The following is a 16,920-nucleotide window of genomic DNA, read 5'->3' as shown; positions in this document are numbered from 1 at the left end:
TTTGATTATAAATTTAATTTACTTTTTCAAAATTTGGTATAAATAAAAGCAAAATATAAAATGCAATATTATAGTTGATTTCAAGTTAATGAACAAATAGTTGAAATCTGACAGGAAATTTAACCTAATTAATCCATATATTTTATATATTTTGAGTATATTTATTTCTTATATTTCGTATTTGTTTTTGTAATTAAACGTGTTTTTTGTTTGTTTACTTTTAAAAATAATTTTTAAAAATACGAACAAAACCGAAACTAAGAAAGTCGGTGCATGTCATATCTACATTAAGGTTTCTTTTGGTACTTTAATACAATTAAATTACAAGAAACACGAATATAAGGAAGCCAGGAAGGTAATTATAGAGAATTAAAATGCCGACAAAAAAAAAAAAAAAACATTGTAATGTTTGATATACATGATAAAGTGTTAATTAAAATGTAAAATATGTAACATTATACTGTTTGGTAAATTAACCTTTTATTAGAAATGTATTAACGTTTTATTAGAAATGTAATGCAAATTTTTTAAATTGCTTTTATGTATCAAAACAAACTATTTATCTAGAATAATTATATTATAATATTTATAATTAAATGCTAATTTCAAAGTATTAGTAATATTTAATATAATGACTTTTTTACAAAAGTATTTAAAATTATCAAAATATTAAAATTTAAACTTTAGATATATTAAATGTAACTTTTTAAAAATGAATTTTTTTGTTAATTTAAAATAAAATTTTGTTAAAAGTAACGAAATGGCTACAAATCCAACTACAAATAACAATACAATAAAGCACAGAAGATATAAAAAAGTATCATCAACACATGAGAAATATAAAAACTGTTGAAGATGATTATATTAATCAACCAAATTAAATTATGAGTTCATTACCTTCATATATATATATACCTTTTACATTTTTTTTTTCTGTTTAAATTTCTCTTTTTGGCCAAGTCCTAATAGTAACATTACAAGCTTTGGTGTTTTTTAAGAGTTAATATTATAAGAAGGTCATAAATTATAGTAAAATATTTAATATAATATTTAAATTTTAAAAATTTTTAATAAGATATTTAAATTATTAATTTATTAATTAATGTGACACTAATTCTTACTAGAGTTGATTTTAAAAAATAATATATGATAAACAAACTACTTTCAAAATATTCATTAATTAATAAATTTATTTTTTAATTATCATATTAAAAATTTTTAAAATTTAAATATTATATTAAATTTTTAATATAATTTAAATGGTGTTTGTGACATTATATATATATATATATATATTTGTAATAATCTCGATCCAATAAACATATAATACCGAAAAAGAAAGGTCCCAAATCCAAAATAAAGACTGTCAAATAGAAAACCCTATTTTCGTATTCTAATTTCCTCCCCGTCCCATATATTAAACCCAAAGGAACTTACACCCCCAACTCCAAACGCTTTGATCTGCTACTTCCCTGTCTTAATCTCCCCAACATCTCTCATTGCACTACTGTGGCTGCTAGGCTCTTTCTTCGTCCCAAACCATTTTATATATCTGCAAGAGTATTTGGTTTTGAAAAAAAGTCTTTCAGGAAAGTAATTGAGGTGGATCGGAGGCATGGAAAACGGCCGCTTCCATCGGAAACATCGGAGGAGAAAAGCAAAGGACGCGATGACTTTGCGACTGCAACTTCTTGGACTGATTCCGCGGATATGACGGCCATGGTTACGTCTCTTACTCAAGTGATGGGAAGCGATGAGCAGCTTAGTTTCCCACAATCACCGGCTCCCTCACCACAAGCTGCGATGAAACAAGACCCTGACCCCCATCAACCAGCCGCAGCTCAAGATCAAGGTATTTATATGTAATATATCTTTGACTATATATAACTCTCTCTTGATTGGCAATAAAGTAGGCAGCTAGGATGGTTTCTGCAAACAAACCGTTCAAATTACCTGTTATCTAGCACATCTTAAAGATCGATGATCAACCATTTTTTCTGCTGGTTCTGCTTCGTTTGTCTGCTTTCTGATAGTATCAACTTTGTTTGGTCGTAGCAGTCGTGATCCATCTCTATTCTTTATGTTTTCCTTCATTTTCTTGATCCTGTCCTTCAAATTTTCCTCTTCAGAGAGAGATCTACCCGGCGTCTTGATTTTTACCCTTCTTTGTAGTGTGTAGCTCGTCAAGAAGGAAGTGCTAGTGTCGTCTCTAGGGTTAATCGAGTTCAATGTATCCATCCAGGGCCTAGCTAATTTGTTACTTTCCGTAAACAAGTCTCTCTCCTCTCCATGCCTACATAAAATGTACTGTGTTTACACAAGTCATTCTTCCATGCTTTTTCTAAATTTTTTCACGACCCAAAACAATAAAAAAAAATTTACTTACTGTACTATATATTGAATATATATTTTGTAGTTATAATCATAATTCCAGAGTTTTGGTCAGGTAGCAAGCTTGGTAGGCTGCTTCTTATCTACTTACTACTGGATAAGCTCCAGGATTCTGATCGTCAAACTTATGAAAAATAAACAAAAAGGGGCGGGGTCTTTCTATTACGTGGGATACTTTCATTCCTTTTTTATCTTTTTGTTTGACCGAGGAAAGGAACTTATCTTCCCATTGCCAATCTTACATTCTTTGCTTTTAAATTGTGCCTAACTTTGAAAATGACTAGTATTTCTAGTATAGGAAGTCAGTTATTTCTGCCTCCCCCCCCAAAAAAAAACCCGGATTTGAAATTTATTTTCCCAACTCCCTCTAATTTCTTCATCATTCCTCCGACTTAAGGCCTTCACGATGGTCACTCTAAAATCCACTACATCCAAATAATATGCGTGTAGTAAACTCGATTTTCAAGTTGCTTGCGGTGCTACGACACTGCCTATCTGTCTTTTTTGGACTTAAAAGGATTTAAACGAATTAAATATGAACAAATTTTACTATATTCCTCTTATCATATGTTTGATTAATTGATAATCGTTATTATTTGTGATTATTTATTTTAAGTTTAATAAACGAATATAAATGAAAAAAAAGAAATTTGTTTACAAATTGTTTATCGAACATTTTGTTTGTTTATATTTCTGATGATAAATCAATCAAATATTAATGAATTTTATTATATTCGTGATCTGTTTAATTAATAAATTTTGAAAAATTATTTGTAATCATTTGTTAAACTTAATAATAATAAAAAAAAAAACTAAGCTTATTCACAAATCATTGGTCAAATATTCTATCTTGTTTATATCCTTTGTCAAGATTGCATGCATCTTTCCTTCTTTTTTCAATATTGTATTTGCCTAACGTATAGTGAGAAACAATTAATTAGAAGTGCAACTCGTCTTTATAAGCAAGTATATTAAAACAAACTGTTTTCTCATTTTTTTCCCTAAGGGTTTCGTTAACTTTAGTCCAACAATTCGACAACTTGGGAGAAAAGGAAACAAGCTTTGGTGATCAATTAAGCTAGGACATAAAACTACTTTCATACACATTATGTTATTAATAAATAGAGCACTGCCTAATGCCCCACCTCTTCTTGCTTCCCTTTATGTCGTGCTTATGCAAAGAAACTTGTATTTGTATATATAAAAATATAAATGGTTGTGCATTAATCATCAAATTGGAATGTGCAAATTAACATTGTTTTTTTTTTCATTTTTCCTACTTCAAAAAGCAGCTAAATTTAAAATTGTTTATGTATGTGCTAAATGGTGAAGGATGAGAGTCGATTAGTAAACTTGTTGACATTTGTAATTTAATGGCATGTATAATCCCATGTTATGTCCTCATGTATTGCCTTTCTGTATGTGAAGAAAACGCAAGGAGAAGACATTACAGAGGAGTAAGGCAAAGGCCATGGGGCAAATGGGCAGCTGAAATTCGTGACCCAAAGAAAGCAGCCCGAGTGTGGCTTGGCACTTTTGACACGGCTGAGGATGCAGCCCTTGCATATGATAGAGCTGCTCTGAAGTTCAAAGGCACCAAGGCAAAACTAAATTTTCCTGAACGAGTTCAAGGGAATACGGAGGTAAGCTATTTAACGGGTCCTGGAAATTCAAGCACCGCGCGTTCTGAACAAAATCCTACGCCTGTAGTTCCACCTTCATCATGGTCTGTGGATTCATATCCCCACTTGTTTCAATATGCACAACTACTTTCAAGTAGTAATGATGCTGATATTTCCTATTACACTTCAAATCTCTTCAATCAAAAACCTTTATCATCTCCACAATTTCCTTCAATGTCAGTTTCATCCACTATCTCATCACAGCAATACCATCAAGACCTAACAAGATTTCCAACCAAGTATGAGAGCTCCTCTGCTCTTGATTATCCGGAGCAACATGGGAAGGACTTTGATCCAAGTAACAGAAGCGAGTAGAAGATATTGTAGCTTCTCAAGTTCTATGTATCAAGTGGACATAGGAAATCTACCATATGTTACCATTTGGTTAGCCATGAAATAGGATAATGCAGCAAGCACTCCCAATTCTTACATCCAGGTCCCTCGCTCCCACCTTTCATGCTCTTACTTTCCCATCACAGGATTCCAATTGGTGGCACTCTTTGCAAAAGAATTATGTACATTACTGTGATACAAAAGTAAGAATAGTAAGTGGGAAGATGTACATTACTGTGATACAAAAGTAAGAATAGTAAGTGGGAAGTGAATACATCATTTTCCTATGAGCACCTTAATTTTCAATTAGTTCAATGATTTGTTTGCTTCTATTGTTGTTTTTTTTTTGTAAGCTGGCCTGAGGCCCTATTGAGTTTGGTCAGAAGAAGCAACAAGGTTGAAGACATTTAAAGGTCAGCTTCCAAGTAAAGAGATCATGAGTACCTTGCTCTTTAAATGTGTCATTTTCAATTATTTCTAAAATCACTTCTATATATTCTGATTCCTATGGCAAATTGTAATGATGGATATGTTAGTGGGTAATGTAATGCAGCGGAATAAAAGGACAGCTGATGTGATATTTTGTATCATGCGATCGAATTTATCTACATTTAATACGCCTAGTCTTTTACTCTTTTATTAATCCAATTTTCAAAAGATAAAGTAGCTATTTAGCTATGTATCATGTTCTCTTGTTTTCTGATCATTCTATATTATGGTATTTGTGATTTTTGGGTTGGATATTTGTAAGTTTTTTGTTAGAATAAATAAACATTTATTTTGGTTTAAAAAAAAAGTAGTTATTAAGTTGTACTTGAAATTAAGTAGGTACGTTCATTTTCCAACAAAATTTTAAGGGTTCTATTAGCATTGCTCTTCTGGTTAAAAAAGTTCAAGTTGAGAAAAGTACATTTAAAATATAATAAAATTATTTAAAATTTCAAGTCTTTGGTATTATTATAATATATATTGTGATTAATTCAAATATTCAAAAATATGTACATAAAATAATAAAATATTAAAAATAAAGGAATAATATAATAATTTTTATCTTAAACCAGTGGCGGATGCCAAGCCAATAGTAGGACACCCTCAACAATTGAAAAATAAAAAAGTTTTGAAAGAAAATTTTTTCTTTAACACCTCTACAATTTTTTTTGGACATCCCCAAAATATTTTTCTTAGATGCTCCCAAAATTTTCAGCGACGAAGTTGATAAAAAGTGATTTGCAAAATAAAATTTCTATTTCTTGATTAATTGGTAGTTTAGTTACCTATATTGAGAAGAATATATTGATAGCATTAGAAGTGATATAGTTATTTTTTTAAAGATATAAGAATTCGTTGTAAACAATTGTAATAATAAAATAATATATTATTTCAAAATTTTGTTTACAATTTCTTTATATAAGTGGACATTCTAAAAAAATTTTGATTCGTCACTGTCTCAAGCGCACTTTCATTATCGTCACTTTGATGCGTTTTTTGTTGATTTAAGTCTCCTTTCAGGCAGTTAAGCTTTTTGTAAGGGGACCGTGATATGTACTCTACTTATTAACCATGAATAAAACCATGACTTAGACAAAAAAAAAAAAACATTTTGTCATTGCAAAAACATGAGGAGCTTCGTCATTTGGATCCGAAAACTAGATTTTAAACTCAAATTCCACATTTTTTTTATTGTTTAACATTGAAATTAGATAAATGTAATTTTTGAACCCAAGAAGTACTTTTAGGAGTAATGCTAAATTAGGCTTAAGTTTTGTATATAGTAATAGTTATCATTTTATCCTAACCTTTTGAGCGAAGGTGGCTGTCTTCACATCTAATATATTCTCCAGACCTCAAATATTAAATTAAGCACCATTATGCATGCATGCATGACCTGGCCATAACGAAAGATTCAAAAACGATCAAAGTGGAATTAAGATATTGGATTATCCTTTTTTTGAAAAAGGTTGCTTGCACATTTGATTTTATTTTTGATAAATTATTATTTTGTATATATATATATATATATATATTTATAGTTGGTGAAGTGCACAATGCTATACTCAAATGGGTTAGTTCGATTGGTAATAAGGTAGGAGTCCCTTTTCTTGTTAACTTGTGTTCGACTTTTGTGGAAATATTATAGAAGTGAAATCTTAAATGCACTTACAAGTCAATTTAACATAATGTACTCTTAAAATTGCATGGAAAAGAGATTAGATCCAAGCAAAATATGAGAAAACCCCTAACTGTCTCTAAAAAAAAGAAAAGCTACTTGATCAAAATATGTTTGATATATATAAACTAGCTACTTGGTCAACTATTTGACTTTCCCAAAATTGCATGGGAAAGAGATTAGATTGGAAGTAACAAACCAATTCCTCATGACTTCATCAAATTGACTTGGCCAATTAGATACAATATTATATATATATATATGTATATAAACCTAAGAACAGAATATTGGAATGTAGGATTGAAGTAAAAGTAATGATAAACATCAAGGAAAGTTGGATGTGCTAATTATCTATACCTAGATCAGATAGAAGCAAAGGACATCCATATGAACGTGCTCCTCACTTGGGAGTTTGGTTTTGAAAGAAACTTTGAGAGTTGAGAGAGTGAAGATGCCCAAAAAAAAAAAAAAAGTAGGCAATTTCCATTGGCTTATTTTTTTCTCCTAAGTTGCCGCATCATTGTATCTTGGAGATCATATATTTGCGTGAGATAATTTAATTAAAGTAATAAATATTTTTAAACAAAGAAAAGATCCGCAAATAATAATCACTATTTGTCGCATTATATGATAAAGCGGAAATGATCTTTGTCGCATACAATCATGTTTTTTCTTCTAATCAAATAGGAATTGGAGTACTTTCAATCAAAATCCAAAGTGGGCGTCACTTCGTGTGCTAATAATCAATTTATGTAATTGCAAAACTTTTTAGTAAATCTTACACATAAAAATATATTTTGATGGCGCTGCATGGCTTTAATTTGATCAAATTAGCCTCACATTCACATATTAATCCCTCCTCATACGCTATTTTATATCTTATATAAATAAATATAATTAGATATAGGGATTATTTTATTTCTAAATTTTATATTATAATTTTATATTATTTAATTACAATAAAAAATTTTGTAAGATCATACAAATTAATAAAGAAAACAATAATAATTGATCCCATAATGGCAAAAAGTTTAATAAAATGGACATTTCCTATAATTAAGCAATATTTTAAATTATTTTTAGTAAGGTTTGAATTAAAGACACAAGCTTCAAATTTGAATAAAATCTCATAAAATTTAGTATAAAATACAAGAACTAAGGCTAAACATTGATTATAAAAGAATGTAAAAGGTTCAATTGACAAAAATTTAACTCTACATTCTCTTCAAAAATCCAACCATTTGTGTTATTAAAATCATACTGAATTTGGTAAGAAGAAAACACTGTTTTCGTATGTATGCTTAAGAAATATTATTTTTATTGAATTAGACGGATCAATAAAGGCGATAGAATAAAAAAAATTACTTTTTGGTCATGATTATTTACAAATAAAGAAAATTGTTTACATTTTCGGTGCTTATCAAGTAGTCCAACAATTGTATGGTTCCATTTGTAACTTCTAAAGAGTAATTTAGGATCCATTTAAATAGATAATGATATTTTTTTTTTGTGAGATAAAAAATAATGGTACATTTGAGATTGGTTATTATAGTATTGGAATTGAAATCAGTTATAAGAAATATATTTGAATGTAAATACAATAATAACAGTGAGATAAATTATAATGAGCAAAAAAAAAAAGATCGAGTTAAGAATGTTAAACCTAAAATTTTATAATAAAAATTTGAAATTAGTTAATATTTATAAAATTAATAAATAATTAAAAACTATTAAATTATTTTTTATTAAATTATAATTATGTTAATAAATAATTAAAAAGTATTAAATTATTAATTTATTATATAATAAATAATTTATTTGTTATTTCATAATTTTTAAATAAAAATAAAAATCATATATAATATTATATTATAACATATATAGAAATCTAATAAAATTTGTTTACGTGAACATTTAGATGGACAACTTATATTATTAACATGTATCTAAATAATTTTATCCAATCAGTTATTCAACTTTTAAAAATTTTAAAGTTTCAAAATTTAACATTCATCAAAATCTTTCAAAGTATATAAATTTTATCCTAATTTAAACTTGAAAAAACATATATCATATCTTACTCTTATTTATTTATATAAAATACAAATTTTAGATAGTTTTTAAAGGTAAAATCCCTAAATCTTAATAATTATAAAAAATTACATACCATTTAAATCAATATTCACATAAATTTAAATAAATAAAGTTTGTGGTTGAATCACTGTTATGTATTAAACTTTTTGTCTTTATTTTTCTTTTATTTAAATAAAAGAGAAAAATATTTTATTTCAATTTAAAATTACACATATATCTATGTCTAAAATTATACAAACCTCTTTTATCTTAATTTAAAATTAAACTTGGATAAACTGTATTTTTAAAAATTTAAAATTTTTTAAAATTAAATAATTATAAAAAATATATTTATGATTTTTTTCTCAAAATCGATATTTTCTTCTTTATAAAAGATAGAGCAATCATATATTTATCACAAAAGTTTGGTATGATAAAGTTTTAAAATCAAATATGAAAAAGTCTTTCATGATATATCACATGTGAATCTTAATTTTCTTACTAAAATAATATATACTTTTAAGAGTGTATGCAATTATGAACTAAAGATTAATTTTTTCATTGAGGTTTGTATGTAATTTTACTTTCGTAATACTTATTTGGATTCTTTCATAATTATTTATATATGCATGATTTTTGTAATTTTACACTACAAATTATAAATGATTATAAATATTTTTATGTATGTATATATAATATAAAATTAATATAAATTAAAATTTTAAATTATACAAAATATAATAAAAAATTCCATGCATGACATGGATTAAAAAAAAAAAAAACTAGTTAAATAATAAAACAAGAAAAGTTAAATGATCAGGACATTTTTATCATCACAACTTAAATTGAAAGGTTAAAAACAAAACTAATAAAAAAAACTAATTTACGACTTGACTAAAATACTCAAGTGGACTATCGCTACAAATCACGCCATTGATATTTTGTTTGGATGTTAGCTCTCCAGTTGACACAATTTTTCATGCTAACCACACTTCCATTGGAGGTCTGTTAAAGTCCAAATATAGTTTTAAAGTCATTTTAATTTTAATTTTAATATTATTAATTTAATTTATCTATATTGTGTCTAATGAGTTTAATTTTATTATATGTATGTTAATTGTTATATAAAAGTGTTAATTATTTTCTAACAACTTTACATGGATATTATGTGATAAAAAATGATTGATTAATTCTATATAATTTTTACGATTTGGATAAAAAATATATTTTAATTTACATTAAAAAAATATACTAATAATATATATGATAAATACATAACTTAATAATATTTATCAAACACTACAATATAAGTTGAATATATAGTTAGTAGGATTCAAATTAAATTAATATGATACATAATTTGAAAGCTTATGATGAAAATTATATATTCACTACAAGAAAATAGAAGATTAGTGACAGTTTTATAACGACATTTCACTTAAAAATCCCGCTAGTTTTCGTATTTTTATAAAATTTAAGGTGTTTTTTTATAAAAATATCACTAAATATTCAAATAGTGGCATTTGTGTCACTAAATATATAAATTAATGGTGTTTATTGACTAAAACACTTTGAATAATCCTCTCTAAAAAATTGAAGTAATTATTGAAGGCGTTTTTAATAAAAAATACCTTAAATAATCCCTTAATAAAAAATGGATAGGGGATTATTGAAGGTGTTTTTGGTAGACAATGCCTTGAATAATCCTCTTATAAAAAATAGAGGCAATTATTGAAGGCATTTTTTTGCCATAAACGCCTTGAATAACATTATTTAATTTTTTGTAAGAGATTATTCAAGGTATTTTCTAGACAAAAACGCCTTGAATAATCCCCTAAAAACAATGGGAGGGAAAGTCAGTTGTAGGTTTATGTCCAGAAAATATTTGGTTTATATATGTGATATTATGAATTACATTTTGAAATTTACATTACGAATATTGTATTATTTCAATAAATTGACCACACATCCAAATTTAAAACTGATAACGTTACCATATAAATATAATTTTTTCAAATAATTGTACTTAATTTATGTGTATTTATATAAGCTGCCAATTGATATAAAACAAATATATGCCAATAATATTAAACCAATACCCAATCTGAAAACTTAAATTATCTATTCAACATCGCATGTTAAAAACATTATAACAAATTAAATGCATATATTTATACCCAACCAACAATCTCCAACCTCAAGGTTTAGCAAACGATAATACATACTCACACCACTATTTAAGGACTTCATCAAGTTTGTCTATCGTGAAGTTTCCTTTACTCTTTCACTAAAAAAAATCAGAAGTAAATGGTAATAAACAAGAACATAATTTAGCTTTTTTTGGAAAATATAACAATTTTATGAAATTAATACTAACTTTGAATTGTGTGATCATAAAATTGTATAATACTATCTTCCTCATAAAACAAAAGACATAATATCCACATTCAGTATATATTGGTTAACAAGGTACCTGAAAAACAAATTTAGTGGGTTTAGAAAACATTTATCTAAACAAACTTAGCATAAAAGAATAAATTTCATATTTATCGGTAATGACACCCAATTTATTTTTGCTTTCTTATCAACTGTAGACATTACCCTAAATTGAAAAGAAAAAAATTACTTAATACAAAAATAAAAGTAATTATGAAGAAACAAAAGATAATATAATAACATGTAATACCTCTTTATAAAATTTTTAATATCAAGGTTAGGCATCACCGTTAGTTGAGTAGAATTAAATAAGTATGGCGTAAAGGAATTGGTATCAATCACAATAAGCTATCAATGACGAATACAAAATAATAAGAATGATTTACTTATATTAGGCATCATCTCAGATTCGAGTAAGGTTAGAATAATTATTTGTATGAATATAACTTACGCAACATTATACATGAGCAAATAATAATTAGCCTATTTTTTCATGCATTGAATCACATGATGAGCACAAAAAATGACTGTGCCACTCTGCTCACTAATGATATTCAGGTCAACGAATTTGAATATATGGGTCATTTGTCTCACATTGATCTCTCTATATAGAAAGCTGCACGATAACAATTAATAATACTAGTTAGTAATACACCGTAATATAGATTAATACATATTGACTTTGCATATTTAAATTTATAAGCTAACCTTATATAAGCAATAATATCAATAGCTAATATTTTATCCGGATTACAAAATTCTTTAACCTTATCCCCACTAGTGTAAGAAATTGATAGTTGATCAAATAACCCATCCTCAGACTCAATGATAGTACAGTTTTCTCCAGATAAATGACCAAGTGAATAATTAGATAACTCATCAATGGCAACCTGAGTAAAGGTCATACTCTGAGTCCTAACATCCTGCTATAATAAATAATGAAATATAAGTATTAAAACCAAATCAATAAGTATAATAAACAAATAAATATTAAGTAAATAAACAAAATTATACTTCATGACTGGTACCGGAGGTTGGGTTTCTTGCCTGACTTGTAACAAAAGCTTGTCCTAGGTGGATAAAGCTATCTGACTGGCCTACAGGCATGCTAGGCTACATTACTACCAATGTCACCTCTAAAGCTATGAGTCATTATTATTGCTCCTTCAGGCATTACTCTTGGTCATCAAGTCTTTGTTGTTGTTGCTTAATGATTACTTCATATTGTCCATTCATCATTTAAGGGGTTTTGGGTTGATTATTGAAAAACTTTGATGGCAACACAAATTTACCAACCTTACGAACTCGACCGTGTCTTTCTTTCGCTCCTAATGCTAAAGATAAGGGATCTTCACCATAGTGGGTTGCTAGTTCATCAGATTTAAATTTAATAGCATAATCATCCTGAAAGACAATAATAAAATGGGCCGTAATAACAAATCTATACAAGTATAAAGTCATGCATACAAGCACAAAGCTAATCATACGTGATATATTGAGCAGTTATACATACAATCTTTTTAGCTATTTCTTCAGTTGCTTGATTTGCAAACAATCCATCTTTTCATAGATGTTCTTATTTTCACACATCCCATCTGGAAACTTTGGTGCCAGAGCTAGCTAATTCCTAATAAATGACCGTAAATAAGAATCAGAATCTATTAAACGAATGTTCATAAATATTCATTTATGAGTATAGAACAAGTGTGTGAATACTTACAAGCTCATACTTGACATTTGGATAACCTTTTCTCGATGTCCAATGGTGATTTACTTGTTTAGCCTGAATGTTTTTTTTTTTTGTTGTTTTTTGATTTTCTAGAAAAGAAAGAAATTACGTAAATCACATATTAAGATCAAATATATTACATAAAATCTTATAAATAATTTTTTGCAATGGGTATGCTTACCAAGAAATCTTTTGATAGCTGATCTCGAACAAAAATAGTTCAATTGTCATAATTTATAATATCTACATATACAACTTTTAATCATTCTCTGTAATAGCAGTTTGGGATTTTGAAGTTCAAGATAGGGGAATGAATATAAAAAATGATCAGTGAAGGCATTTTAATAATCCTCTTAAATTTTAATGAAGAGATTATTGAAGGTATTTTTTACTAAAAACTCCTTCAATAATCCCATCTAATTTTTTAAAAGAAATTATTGAAGGTCTTTTTTTTTTTTATTGAAAACACCTTCAATAATTTATTCCATTTTATAAGGGGATTATTCAAGGTATTTTTTATATATAAAAAAAAGGCCTTCAATAAATCATGATTTTTTTAATTGGGATTAGTCAAGATGTTTTTGCTTAGAAATATCTTGAATATTCCATTACAAAAAATTCAAGGCGTGTTATGCCAAAAACGCCTTCAATAATCCCATCTAATTTTTTAGAGAAGATTATTTAGGATGTTTTCTATAAAAAAATGCCTTCAATAAATCACGATTTTGCCTAGAAATGCCTTAAATATTCCATTACAAAAAATTAAAGGCATTTTTTTTGGTAAAACACCTTCACTAATCATTTTTTATATTCATTCTCCTATCTTGATTAAAAACGCCTTCAATAATCCCTTTAAATAATCCTCTGATAAAAATAAAGAGGATTATTAAAGGTTTTTTTTGTAAAAAATACCTTCAATAATTTCTTTTAAAAAATTAAAGGAGATTATGAAATGCGTTTTCTTCAAAAACATGGCTTCACTAATTTTCTTTAAAAAATTGAAGGGGATTATTGAGGCGTTTTTAGTAAAAAATACCTTTAATAATCTTTTCGTCAAAATTTAATGGGATTATCGAAGGTGTTTTCTGCCTGAAACGCCTTCAATAATCCTTTAAAAAAATTAAAGAGGATTATTGAAGGTGTTTCTTAACCTAAAACACCTTGAATAATACCCTTATAGAAATTGGAATCAAATGCCTCATAAATAATTTTATAATTTTTAATAATGGTAAATGTAATTTTTTAAAACTCCCTCAAACTCAAAACATTAAAAGTTAGTGGCATTTGTTTATTAAAAACGCCTCTATTTGTTAGTTTCATGGGAGTTTGTTTTACAAACTCCACTAAAATTGTCCCCAAACTTAGTGTTTTGAAGCCCCAACTTTAAGCTTCAGCTTCATTAATATATTATTTCTCTTTTTAGACCAACTACAATTTACTTTCCCTTTCCTTTAGCCTTTACTATTTGAGCTTTGTCTTTTGAAACCCTGTTTCTACTATTCTTTTGTTATTTACTTTAGGTTTTACTTTATTCTACTATTCCTTCAGCTTTTGTAATTTTCATTATAATTTTTGGTTTAAAATTTTTCTCCAAAACCCATATTCCTCAAATACCCATTTGGAACCCATTATCCCATTCTTTTTCTCTTTTTTTTTTCTTTTTTTTTGGGTTTCTTCAAACCATATTTACTTTATTTCAACCCCAAATACAAATACTCTAGCCTAATGTCTGGGTTAGCAGCAGAGTTATAAAGTTTTTATATCAGGTAGTTGAAAAACTACTCGACAATAAGGAGTTAAAATTTTATAAATGGGATAATGACCTTTTCCCATCTATTACAAATTATCAAGGATAACTTGAATAAAGTTACCGAGATAACTTCTTATGGTGCTTCATACCTATGGTTGAAGAAACTGAGAAATCGTTCAAGTATTATAAAGAGATACTTTGATTGATATTGTCATAGTGTGCATAACTACTTTGTTGTTCTTATCTTCATAAGTATTGGTCTTATTATTATTTTTGGTTTAACACATAGTATAATTAAGTATTTGACATGTTCATTTTCATATAATTTTGGTCTGATAATGTAACAAGTACTAAATGGATAAGAGTTGGATACAAAAGTCAATATTAAGTCAAGAGAACTACGATGGACTAGAAAATTTTCTTAATTTTGCATTTGAGAATACAAGTGAAGATAATATGATATTATGCCCATGTTTGAAGTGTGCTAATATCAATTGGCAAATGCATGAAGTTATTTTGGAACATTTAATTTGTATTAGATTTGCCTTGGGATATGTTAATTGGTATTTCAATGGAAAATTTATACCATCACGGTCTTTGACTAGAGTTTTTTCAACTTCAAGGGCTCCTCAATACTAACATGATCCTATTAAACTAGATGACATTGAAGGCATGTTGCGAAATGCTTTTAACATTCATAACCAACATTTCCATAATCTGTCTACCCAAAATGATGGATTTAATGAGTCAAATGTTGAAATGAATGAATTTGGTGAACATGGGATAGGTGTAGGTGACCAACAACCTAGTGGAGAAGCATCAAAGTCTTATAGGTTGCTTGAGGATATGAATGCAAAATTTTATGAATGATCTAAACATTTAAGGTTATTTTTTTGTATGTGTCTTTTTCACTTAAAATGCTTATACATATGGATGGGAAACTCTTTGACTTTATTATTAGAGTTTATGAAAAAAAATTTCCTTTTACAAAAATTCCTAAATCTTGTAAGGATTCAAAGAAGATGATCAAGGATTTAGGTCTTGAATATGAGAAAATTCATAGTTGTCTCAATAATTGCATGTTGTATTGGGGTAATAGAAAAAATCAAGAATCTTGATTTTATGTGGTAATTCTCATTGGGTGGACAAAAATCCTAATGAAAGGTTGAATGAAGATGATGATAAGGTCTATGTAAAAAAAAATCTGTAAAGGTTTTATGATATTTTTCATTAATACCAAGACTTCAATGACTCTTTATGTCTTCTCAAACTGTAGATTTTATGAGGTGGCATCATGACAAGTAGATGGATGATTGATCATTGAGGCATTCTATAGATTTTTTGTCATAGAAATCATTTTATTTTAGGTTTTTAGACTTTGCTTCTAATCTTCGAAATGTTATGCTTAGATTATCATCTGATGGATTCAACCCGTTTAAAATGATGAGTACTTTTTATAGTACTTAGCTAATTGTATTAATTTCATATAATTTGCCATCATGGATTGCTATGAAGCAATATTCATTTATTTTGTCTATGATAATTCTATAGAAAAAAGATTCGAGTAATGATATAAACATCTACTTACAACCTTTTATTAAAGAGTTAAAGCAATTATGAGAAGGAGTTGAAACCTGTGATGCATCAAAAAAAGAAAACTTTAATATGCATGTTGCTTTATTATGGACTATCAATTTTTTTTTTTGTTTATGTGAATTTGTTTAGTTGGAGTATAAAATGTCATTATGCTTGTCCATGTTATGTTGCACAAACATGTTCGAAGTGGTTACATAATGGTAGGAAGTTCAGTTATAAAGCACATTGTCGATAGTTAGATGATAATCATCGATTTAGATTTTAAAAACATATCTTTGATGGAATTGAAGAGTTGAGGAGATCACCTTTACCAATTAGTGGGTCTAATATCTTGTCAAAGATAAAAGATATAAATTTCACTTATGAAAAAATGACTTAATCAAATAAAAGAGTGAAGAAGATCTTTAAAGGTGTCTGACCTCCTATTACTCAAGTTGGTGATACTGATACTAAAGTTAGTAATCTTAATGTTCAAAGTGATGAGGCAGAAAATGAAGAAGATGACTGCAATGAGTCTGAGTTGTGAAAAAAAAAGAAGCATCTCTTTTGAGTTGCCTTATTGAGAATATAATTTATTACGTCATAACCTTGATGTGATGCACATAGAAAAAAATGTTTGCAAAAATTTTATCAAGACAATTCTCGATGTGGATAAAGATCAAATGATGACTTAAATAGTGACTTGACCTAGTTGATATGGGGATTTGCCCTGACCTTCATCTGAAGTTACTTCCTAATAGCAAATATTGATTGCCTCATGCCT

At 27.5% G+C, this 16,920-nt stretch overlaps 1 protein-coding gene across 1 annotated transcript; it reads left to right on the top strand.

Moving 5' to 3' along the window:
• The first annotated feature begins 1,307 nt into the window (after nt 1–1,307).
• LOC111290737 (ethylene-responsive transcription factor ERF113) lies at nt 1,308–4,736 on the top strand. Its single transcript, XM_022882190.2, has 2 exons — nt 1,308–1,852; nt 3,820–4,736. The coding sequence occupies exons 1-2, from the start codon at nt 1,711–1,713 to the stop codon at nt 4,386–4,388; spliced, it is 711 nt and encodes a 236-aa protein (XP_022737925.1). The 5' UTR covers nt 1,308–1,710; the 3' UTR covers nt 4,389–4,736.
• Nucleotides 4,737–16,920: the final 12,184 nt, after the last annotated feature.

Source organism: Durio zibethinus, chromosome 16 (assembly GCF_047325235.1).
Source record: "Durio zibethinus cultivar Kanyao isolate XHJ-2024 chromosome 16, ASM4732523v1, whole genome shotgun sequence".
Taxonomy (NCBI): domain Eukaryota; kingdom Viridiplantae; phylum Streptophyta; class Magnoliopsida; order Malvales; family Malvaceae; genus Durio; species Durio zibethinus.
The sequence above is the reverse complement of the archived record's forward strand: the minus strand, read 5'-3'. Positions and strand labels throughout refer to the sequence as shown.

Coding starts and splice junctions, on each gene's coding strand:
- LOC111290737 (XM_022882190.2), top strand. CDS start 1,711: ATGACGGCCATGGTTACGTCTCTTACTCAAGTGATGGGAAGCGATGAG. Junction 1,853..3,819: donor AGCCGCAGCTCAAGATCAAG/GTATTTATATGT, acceptor CTGTATGTGAAG/AAAACGCAAGGAGAAGACAT.